This window comes from Camelina sativa, chromosome 9, assembly GCF_030686135.1.
Source record: "Camelina sativa cultivar CO46 ecotype springtype chromosome 9, ASM3068613v1".
NCBI classification, from domain to species: Eukaryota; Viridiplantae; Streptophyta; class Magnoliopsida; order Brassicales; family Brassicaceae; genus Camelina; species Camelina sativa.
Genome location: NC_141888.1, coordinates 19,815,969 through 19,826,733, shown reverse-complemented (window position 1 = coordinate 19,826,733; position 10,765 = coordinate 19,815,969). Strand labels below are relative to the sequence as shown.

Below are 10,765 nucleotides of genomic sequence, written 5' to 3'. Positions count from 1 at the left end.
TATAGACATATCAACTCCCCCAAACTTACTCTTTGCTTGCCCTCAAGCAAACAATCAAGAATAGAGTATGGAGAAGAGGTGTGAAGATGGGGTCTCAGAACCTAAAACATGCTAAATAAAATAGTTAGAATCAAGGTCCTTGTTTTTAGTTCTATGATGCATGGTGAAGGAACTCTATATTTTTTTTTCTACACATGCAATCCTATCAATCATTCCCTTTAACATTCATTAACAGAGAACCGTGAATCAAGGTAAGCAATGTCGTTGAACTCATTTGGCTAGAGTGAAAGGTTAGAGACTTAGATGGTCTCCTTCTCGAGTGGTTTCATCAATACAGGACAAGGTTCTCTCACGAAAATGAGTTGAGCTTAAGAGAAGGCTAAAGGTTGAAACCAACTGATACATACAAGAGCAGCGCCCTGTCTACCCAAAGAACGTTCCAAACCAAAGTTGGTTCTACCCTTCAACAAACATTGTCTCAAACCCATTCTTTCATTCTTTACACTTGGTCTTCGGAGGAGTTCACTTCTTATCATTCTAGCGGATTGGGAAATCTTTATTATTAGTAAGGTTCTTTTTCTTTTTTTTCTAAGGAATCTAGACATCTTAAACATTTTACTTTCTTTTCTTTGTGTAATCTTTTCGTTTTATGCCCAGAACCAATAACTCATTATTTTGCTCAACCCAAATCCTTTACTAGACTGGTAAACCTTGAAAACACATCCTCCTCCTAAAGATTTTCTACCCTTTACTTTCTTTTTACACTTCACTCTTCTGCACAAATCCATACCCAGTACCCAAAATTTGAGTTCTCACCTAGTCCTACTAGTCCGGATAACGCGAACTAGAACTACACAGGATCCTACTCTTGTCGGTTAGAACCTAACACTTTCTAACAAGCTCAACTCGGAAAAAGGCCTGACACTCAAGAATACAATTGGCTTGAAAGAACGGTTGGTTAAGGGTGCGGGGAACTGTTCCAAAGATGGGAATCAGCTACTTGGATTGACAAGGGTGGTAAAAATGTGAAAGACAATCCAAGTATGTATATGGTATCCATGAGTTCAACTTCAATGCATAACAGGATAATTGCAAGTCAGGATTAGGTTCAAGTAGATAGGGAATGATATCAATTCAAAACATGCTTCAATCTTAACTTTTCAGGTTCAATCAACAAGCAACAAAGAACTAAGAACAAGGGCCTTGATCCTATCCTATTGAATCCAGCATGCTAACAAGGTTACAATCATCATCAACCCCTATGCTAAATGCAACAACCCTATATGAATAAACCTAAACGCAATCCTAATATGCAAGTGCAAACTACATGAACACTCTGTTTTTGTGGAAATTTTCGATTTGTTTTTTTTTTTCAATGCAAATAGATGGATGCAGACTCAAACATGATATGATGCAAAAAATTTGAAATAAGAATCACAAAACACGACATCAGATACATCATCTCAAACCCTCCCCCAAACTTAAATTACACAGTCTTCTGTGTAAGAAAAATTTGCAGGAGGATTTAAGAATCACAACACAAACAATGCAGAAATGAAATGGTATATACAAAGGAAGGTAGGAGTACCTCAGTAGTAGAAAAAGGAGTCTGAGCTCGCCCAAGGAGTTGGTGCGTGGTACTGGCTCTGTCCTTCACCGTGTTCGGGATCCGCAGGAGTGGTTTCACCTGGTTAGTTAACTTGTTGCTCAACCGCTTGCGTGTTCTGATAAGTGCTCGGTTGCTCGTCGCACTGCATGTCGTCGACTCTAGACTCGCCATGGTCCGAGGCTAATACTACCACATCCGTAGGCTTATAATCACCTTGCTGCCCAACTTGTTGCTCAACCTCTTGCTCAGCTTGAGCTGCAGAACGACGCGCTGATCGACGACTTGAGGAGGCTCTTGAACCACGCGAACCGCGTCCCCTTCTCTCCCTAGATTCATGTGATGAGTGGCGTGAAGGGACGGGAGAAGATGGGCGCTGCCGTGGCACATATGAAGATTGACGTGCGGGGGATGGAATCGGAGAAGGTGTTCGCTCTAGGTTCGCGGAAGGGCGTCCTGGCATTGGTCTGGTATCCTCAGGGATAGACCTTGGGACCGCGGTTGTGGATGTCGAACAGCTAAACTTATGCATGAAGTTCATGACATTCTTGGTGAAACGGCTAAACGTTTTGTCTCTGGCCTTCCCCCATTGTTGCAGCAGGTTGAGTCTATGATGAGCGGCTCGATCCCCCTTGGACATTCTCGGATCCGAGTACTCCTCGAAGTGGAACTGCTCTGGGCGGTACTCCTCTGGGCGGTATTCCGTTGTGTCGTCTTCCATTGGCTCGGCGCATGCTTCCGCAACGTCTACATGATCATCTTCAGCTTCCGAGTTGTATAAGATAGCCGTAGGAGGGATAAACTCGATATGCTCTCCCCCTAAGATTGTAGTCAACTCGACGCAAGGGAGGAGTAATCTCGAAGGTCCGACCGCAGGATACACAAAATTGTAGAGCAATCTTCCATGCCTCAAACCCCAATCCAAAGTGCGTAGCTGTCGCAGGTAGCGGATGTCTATCCAACGTGGTGGGTGCGACTCAGAGTGTAGGGGGACGCCAGCAGCCTCAAGGAACCAAGTCACGATGCCTCCCATGCACATCACTCCGGGAGTGTGGTTGAGGCTTAGTCGCGAGACCCAATGCTTGTATGTCAGCATGTAGTTGATAAGGTAAAGCGAGACGGAAGTGTTGGATATGTCACCTTGCAGCGCGGTGCAATCCATGGCAGTGAATGAGAGTCCCTTAAGCGCCAAATCGATCATCTCTAGCTCGCCATTCGTCATGTATCCTTTAATCTCTTTAGCGTAAAATGCATTGGTGACCTCCTTCTGGAAGTAACGCAACACTGGGCTTCGCACGTTCAGCTCTTTTGTCTTCGAGGAAGTGAATGTGGGTGTGCTCCCAATCGTTGCCCAGAGTGTGGATATCTCATCACGATCAAACTGCGGCGTAGTCCCCGTTCCGCTGGGAAATCCAAACATCTCTTCGACAGTTTTGAAACTGAGAGTGTAGAACTGGCCATGAACGCGAAATGTAATGTAACCCAGACCTCCATCAGACATCATTCCCGGCTCATCCGCATACAGATGCGTCTCCAGAGTACAGAGGAACTGAATTGTCTCCTCTCTGTATCCGCTTTTTGGTGTGTTCATGATTCCCACCAGATGGCACCGCCTAAACAGATACTGAACATCCTCCCAAATCCCAAGTTGCTGCATAGTCTCAACATGGGGATATCTTGTTTCCTCAAACTCCATCTGCTGGAACAGCTCGTAGTATTCCTTGGGAGTTAATTTCGTCTCAGTGCTCTTCCGTTTGACCGATTTTCTGGGAGCTGGTGTTGAGCGCAACGCAGGTTCCTCCTGTTCATAATCGCTCTCGTCCTCCTTTGAGTGTGAAGCTTGTGCCGGTCGCTTCCCGCGACTCTTGCTCTTAGAGAGCAGTTTGGCTGGTCTGCTTGACCCAGCGCCTTGCGTAGGCGGCTTGGAAGTAGCAACACGTCCTGGAACCTGACAACCATACTTATCATACATCTCGTCCCAAAAATTGTCAGACATTGCAAAGCTGAAACAATTCAAACTCAAAATCAAAGATTAGTAGGTTAGTGACCGGGCAATAATAAAAATCGCAAAAAAAAAAAAAAAAAAAAAAATGAAAGTGAGTATGGCGCGAGACAAACGGAGATAGTGATAATGGCTCGAGCGAAACGGTGACGAGGGTGGACGGCTTGAACGCGAACCAAGATGGTCGCAGTGGCTCGGATGAAACGAAGATTGCGACAGTGGCTCGGTCAAAACAAAGATTGCGACAGTGGCTCGGTCGAAACGAAGATTGCGACAGTGGCTCGGTCGAAACGAAGATTGCGACAGTGGCTCAGTCGAAACGAAGATTGTTACAGTGGCTCGACCGGGAACGAAGATTGCGACAGTGGCTCGGACGACAGCAAGATGGTCGCAGTGGCTCGGACGACAGCAAGACTCGATCGGGTATGAGACGTGATGATGGCTCGAGCAGAGTGGTCCGTTGCTAAGGATCGAGTGTGGAGCTTCGCTTGAGGGTGATGTGGTTCGAGCGGCGGCGACGAGTGGAGGCGGAACTGAGCAGCCCGAGCGACGAGTGTGGAGCTTCGCCGGAACAGGTGAAGACTTGCGGTGGTGAAGTGCAGTACAATCCTCTTCGCAGAATCAAGCAAAAGATAGTGAGTGAAGTGAGATGATGATGTCGAGCAGAGATGGTGAGATGTGAGGGTTTGTTTTGTTTGGTGAGAGGAGAGAGTAGAGGAGAGATGACATAAATAGAGGGATGGTGAAGATGTCGTGCAAGTGGGAGAAGAAAGAGAAAGTAATGGATGAGTGGTGGTGGGATGATGTTGGATGATGGGACACAAAGATGGAGTTGATATGTTTTGGGAGAGGGAACAAAAGGAGAAGGGGAGAGTTCACGTGAATGAGAGAGTGAGATGATGGGAGAAGCTTTCACGTGGGTTGGTGGGAAAGGAAAAGAGCGGGGTCGTCAAAATGTGGAGAGTTCTCTCTATTTTTTTTTTCTGTCCTCATATGACCAACAATATCTCTTTGACTCTGACTCTCTTCTGTAGCTTTTCTTCTCTTCTGTAAAACACATCTTTATTCAAACTTTATTCCAAACTCACTCCTTTAACTGCATATTTTTTTTTTTTTTTTCTTTTTTTTGCTTAGACTCCCTTCTGTAGATTCCTGAACACAAGAAAACCAAAAACAAAGATTAAAAACACAAGAATCCTAAAAAATATTTACAGTGATACCTTTGGGACTTTCTCCCAAGTGAGCTTGTTTAAAGTCACTAGCTTGACTTTTTAGCTTTTTAGGCTTTTGGGGGTTCATGGAGGAGCACAGAAAACCCCTCTGGGCGGACTTGATCAGCTAAATATTTTTTTACTCTTTGGCCGTTTACAGTGAATTCGCTGCCATCCTTGTTCAGAAGAGTGATAGCTCCAAATGGCAGAACGTCTTTGACTGTAAATGGTCCAGACCACCTAGACTTAAGCTTTCCAGGAAATAACTTAAGTCTGGAATTGAACAGCAAAACCTGATCTCCAGCTTTGAGCTCCTTGACAATAATCTTCTTGTCATGAAAATTCTTTGTCCTCTCCTTGTAAATCTTGGAACTCTCATAAGCATCAAGTCTTATTTCTTCCAACTCATGGATGTCAAGAGTTCTCTTAGCCTGAGTTGTGTCAATATCCAAGTTCAACAGCCTGATTTCCCAAAGTGCCTTGTACTCAACCTCTACAGGGAGATGACATGCTTTACCATAAACCAGCTGAAATGGTGTTCTGCCTATTGGCGTCTTGAATGCTGTTCTGTACGCCCAGAGAGTCTCGTCCAACTTGACAGACCAATCTTTCTTCGAGACTCCAACAATTCTTGACAAGATACCCTTGATCTGTTTGTTCGAAACTTCAACCTGACCGCTGGTCTGAGGGTGATACGCAGTAGACACTTTGTGCTTGACCCCATACTTTCTCAGCATGCTCTCAAAAACTTTGTTGACGAAGTGAGTTCCACCATCACTGATCACCGCTCTAGGTATCCCATACCTTGGAAAGATAATACTTTTGAACAGCTTTAGAACAACCTTGTGATCATTGGTGGGGCTGGCTATGGCTTCGACCCACTTAGAAACGTAATCAACTGCCACCAAAATATAGACATTCCCATTAGATGGGGGGTTGAATGGTCCCATGAAGTCTATCCCCCAGACGTCAAATATCTCCACTTCCAAGATCGGATTTTGGGGCATCTCGTTTCTCCTTGTGATGTTGCCCATCCTCTGACAAGCGTCACACTTGGTGATGAAGTTGTGAGCGTCTTTGAACAAGGTTGGCCACCAGAGACCTGCTTGAAGAACTTTTTGAGCTGTCTTGAATGTGGCGAAGTGACCTCCATAGGTGGAACCGTGACAGTGCTCTAGCACTCCCTGCACTTCCCCTTCTGCTATGCATCTTCTGAACAGACTGTCAGAACCTCACTTGTACAGATAGGGTTCATCCCAGAAGTAGTGGTTGACCTCTCTGAAAAGCTTCTTCTTCCTGTATGGATCCATGTCATCAGGAACTTCTCCACATACCTTGTAATTCACAACATCTGCATACCAGGGTGCAGTCTCAGAAGTGATTGCCATGCATCTGATTTTTAGGTTCTCAACCCCTGTGTCATGCATCCGCTCACAAACCTGGGCTACCAGAAGTTGTTCCTCTGGCATTGAATCATCTATGGGGACAACATCATCAATTCTCATTCGAGACAAATGATCTGCAACTCCGTTTTCTATGCCTTTTTTGTCAACTATCTCCATGTCAAACTCCTGAAGAAGCAGGATCCATCTCAACAGTCTCGGTTTGGTATCCTTCTTCGAGTAGATGTGTCTCAGAGCGGCATGATCGGTGTACACAATGACCTTCGAACCCACAAGATAACTCCTGAATTTTTCAAATGCAAACACAACTGCTAGGAGTTCCTTCTCTGTGGTAGCATACCTTCCCTGAGTCTCATCCAAGGTGCGACTCGCGTAGTAGATAACATGAAGCTTCTTGTCAATACGCTGTCCCAGAACTGCTCCAACTGCGAAGTCTGAAGCATCACACATGATCTCAAAAGGATGATCCCAATTCGGAGCTTGCACTATGGGTGCTGAAACCAAGGCTTCCTTGATCGTGCTGAAGGCTTCCAAACATGCTGCGTCAAATTCGAACTCAACCTCCTTGCACAGCAACCTTGTCAAAGGTCTTGCAATTTTTGAGAAGTCCTTAATGAACCTCCTGTAAAACCCAGCATGTCCCAGAAAACTCCTGATGTCCTTCACTGTCTTAGGCGGTTGAAGCTGAACCATGACCTCAATCTTTGCCTTGTCAACCTCAATTCCTCTTTCAGAAATCTTGTGTCCCAGGACGATCCCTTCTTCAACCATGAAATGGCACTTCTCCCAGTTCAGCACCAGGTTCGTCTCCTCACATCGCGTCAATACCCTGCACAGATTCAACAAACAGGAGGAGAAAATGGAACCGTATACAGAGAAGTCGTCCATAAACACTTCCACTGACTCCTCAATTAAATCCGAGAAAATTGAAGTCATGCACCTCTGAAAGGTGGCAGGAGCATTGCACAAGCCAAATGGCATGTGTCTATAGGCAAAAGTGCCATAGGGACAGGTAAAGGTTGTCTTTTCCTGATCATTTGGGTGAATAGGGATTTGGAAGAATCCACTATACCCATCAAAGAAACAATAATAGGGATGACTAGCTAGTCTTTCCAACATTTGATCAATGAAAGGCAGAGGAAAATGATCCTTCCTAGACACAGCATTCAACTTCCTATAATCTATACACATCCTATGTCCTGTGATGGTTCTAGTTGGGATTAACTCATTTTTGTCGTTTTTGATCACAGTTATGCCTCCCTTTTTAGGTACACAATGCACTGGAGATACCCAAGTACTATCAGAGATAGGATAGATAACTCCAGCATCAAGCAGTTTCAGGATTTCTTTCTTAACTACCTCTTTCAGATTAGGATTCAATCTTCTTTGGGGTTCAATACTAGCATATGATTCATTTTCAAGATTGATCCTATGGGTGCATAGACTAGGTGAAATTCCCTTGATATCATCTAAAGAATAACCAATAGCCTTTCTATACTTTTTCAGCTCAGTTACTAGCATCCCCAATTCATCGTCGCTCAACCTAGCATTCACTATAACAGGATAAGTAGAATTGGTTCCCAGAAAGACGTACCTGAGCCCGGAAGGAAGAGTTTTGAGTTCTACCTTTGGAGCTTTCAGTTCCGACCAGTCGTCAGCATGGGCGTCAGAAGCGGTAATAATCGAGCGTGGTCCGAACGGTGTCTCAAGTGGTGACTCAAGTCGGATCTTGACATTGGTCGAGTGGGAGGTTTCACGTTCTGAATTCTCTGTCTCAACTACACATACCTCTTCTGCGTCAGACAACTGCTCGAACTCTTCTGGTTCGTCTGTTTCTCTGTGGGAGTCTAGCATATTCTTGTAACAAGTCGTCTCCCCATGCAGGAACCCTTCTTCTCCATCCTTGGTTAGAGCAGTTTTGAGATGATCCTCCTCAGCTAGTTCCTCCAACAACTCATCAGCCAACTTATCCATCTCCTCAATGTAGAAGACTTGTCCTCCTATTGTTGGCTTCTTCAAAGTATCCTTGATGTCAAACCTCATAATGAAGTCGTCTCCCAGATTGAGATCAATCTTGCCATTTCTGACATCAATGATGGCTCCAGCAGTCGCCAGGAACGGTCTTCCTAGGATCAGAGGATCCTTTGGTTCTTCGTCCATCTCTAGAACCACAAAGTCGGTTGGCACTTCCACGTCTCTAATCCTGACAGGTAAGTCTTCTAAGATACCATGTGGAAGTCTCACTGATCTATCTGCAAGGATGAGGGAGATGTCGCATCCCTTAAACCTTGTGAAACCCAACCTCTTAGCCACAGAGAATGGCATCAGATTCACTGAAGCGCCAAGATCACATAAACACCTCTCAAAAGACATGGGTCCAATGGAGCAGGGTAGAGTGAATGATCCAGGATCTTTGAGCTTCTTGGGTACAACCTTCTTCTGGATGATTGCACTGCACTCAAGACTTAGTACCACCATGCCTTGAACTTCTTTTGATCTCTCCATCACCAAGTCCTTGAGGAATTTCTGGTAGTGAGGAACAAGTGCGAATGCATCCAGCAATGGCATTCTCAACTCAATCTCCTTGACTTGCTTTTCGAACAAGGCTTTGTACTTCTCAGTAAGCTGCTTCTTGAACCTCACTGGAAATGGTAGAGGAGGCTTGTACGGTGGAGGGATGAACCTCGTAGGTCTGTCTTCAGGAACAGCATGCTCCTTAACAGCTTCAGGTTTGGATTGCTTCAGTGGCTCGATTGGATCTTTGACTGCTTCGACGGGGTTCTCCATCTGAGCGTCATCCTGACCGAAATCCTCCCCATCTAATTCTGCACTGTCCTCAGTGACGTCTGGAACTCCTTGCCTGGGAGGCAATGTTTTCCCACTTCTCAGCGTAATGGCATTGGCGAACTCTTTGGGGTTCTGAACAGCTTTACCTGGGAATTGGCCAGGCTTTGGTGCAGAAGTAGTAGCCGATTGGCCCTCCATGTACCTTATCTTCGAATTCAGAGTTTCGAATTTGACGTTCAGATCATTGTAGGAACATTCCATCCTCTGACTAAGGTCAGCAAACTTCTTTGCAGTATCCATGGAACCGCTAGCTTGGCCCTGAAGAATTTGTTGCATCATCTGCTTCAGTTCTTGATCTGGGGTTGGTGTAGGCTGAACTGGTTGAGGGCGGAATCCTGGCGGTGGTCCCGAGGGAGCTTGGTAACCCTGCTGGAACTGTTGTTTTGGAGCGAATCCCGGATTGTAAGGCACAAAAGGTTTTTGTTGCCTTTGCTGTTGTTGTTGAGGAGGGTACACCTGATCTTGTGGATTAGCAACATTGGTACTTCGGTAAGACAAATTGGGATTCGTCTTGTAGGGGTTGTAACCTTTGTTGTATCCACCCTGATTCTGAACATAGCTGATCTCTTGACTCTGCTCACCCTCCCCATCTGGAACTTGGAAAGAGTCGTCCTCAGAGACGAAGTGGACGCTCCTCTGCTGGCTCAGCAAGATACGGTCAAGCTTCTCATTGACATTCTTGAGGTCTTTCTTGTACTTCTCTTCAGACCCAGCGTCGCCACGAAATGTGCGGTCATAATCCTCGTTGTAGTTGCCGTCAGACTGAGCGAGATTCTCAACCAGTTGCCATCCTTCCTCAACGTCTTTGTTCAAGAAATTACCGTTAGAAGCAGTGTCAAGCAGCATGCGGATTTTTGGAAGTACACCACGGTATAGAGTGCTCAGCAGTGACTCGTTGCTGAAACCATGGTGTGGACACTGGCTGTGGTAACCCTTGAAACGCTCCCAGGCTTCACAGAATGATTCTGAGCTCTTCTGAGTGAAGCTGGAAATCTCATTCCTGAGACGTGCTGTTCTGGAGTTAGAGAAAAACTTGGCCAAGAATGCCTTCTTGCAGCCATCCCAGGTGGTGATTGATCCCTTGGGAAGGTTTTTCTCCCATTGATGAGCTTTGTCTCCAAGGGAGAATGGGAAGAGGCGCAGCTTGTAACCATCCTCACTCACACCATTGATCTTGGTGAGACCACAAAGACGGTCGAACTCGTCCAAGTGGTCGAGTGGATCCTCCATAGGCAACCCGTGAAACTTGTTTCCTTGGATCATGGTGATCAGACCACTTTTGATCTCGAAGTTGTTGTTCGGCACGGCGGGAGGGACGATTCCAGCACGTTGAGTATGAGTGTTCGGTGCATCCCCAGCACCAATGTTTCGCGGTCCCTGATGTGGTTCATTCTGGTGTTCCATAGTGACGTGTGCGGGATGATCAGTGGGTTGACGAGCTTGTCGTGGGTGTTGCAACCGATTGATTTCGTCGATCACAGGAAGGAGATTCTGATGCCCTCTTGATCTGGTGTGCATGCAAGGTTGCAATCAACAGGTACCTGAGATGCAAAACAAACAAGTAGAAAACCAAAGCAAGTCAGTACTCAGAATGATTGTGTAATAGAACTTAATCTTGCAAAACTTGAAATCTTAAATGTAGCAAAAAGAATCCCAAATGGCAACGGCGCCAAATTGATACTAAGATTTTTGTGTC

At 45.6% G+C, this 10,765-nt stretch overlaps 1 protein-coding gene and 1 non-coding gene across 2 annotated transcripts; one reads left to right on the top strand and one right to left on the bottom strand.

Moving 5' to 3' along the window:
• Positions 1-574: 574 nt before the first annotated feature.
• Positions 575-4,310, bottom strand: LOC147938348 (uncharacterized). The gene is made up of 2 exons (XM_087464192.1): positions 3,725-4,310; positions 575-3,609 (listed from the first exon to the last, which is right to left on the bottom strand). Exon 2 carries the CDS (start codon positions 3,600-3,602, stop codon positions 1,692-1,694), a length of 1,911 nt encoding a protein of 636 aa, XP_087320318.1. The 5' UTR covers positions 3,603-3,609; positions 3,725-4,310; the 3' UTR covers positions 575-1,691.
• A 5,660-nt stretch (positions 4,311-9,970) lies between these two features.
• On the top strand, positions 9,971-10,077 carry LOC147938347 (small nucleolar RNA R71). The gene has a single exon (XR_015567531.1). It is a non-coding gene; the product is annotated as a small nucleolar RNA R71 (small nucleolar RNA).
• The last annotated feature ends 688 nt before the right edge of the window (positions 10,078-10,765 follow it).

Coding starts and splice junctions, on each gene's coding strand:
- LOC147938348 (XM_087464192.1), bottom strand. CDS start 3,602: ATGTCTGACAATTTTTGGGACGAGATGTATGATAAGTATGGTTGTCAG.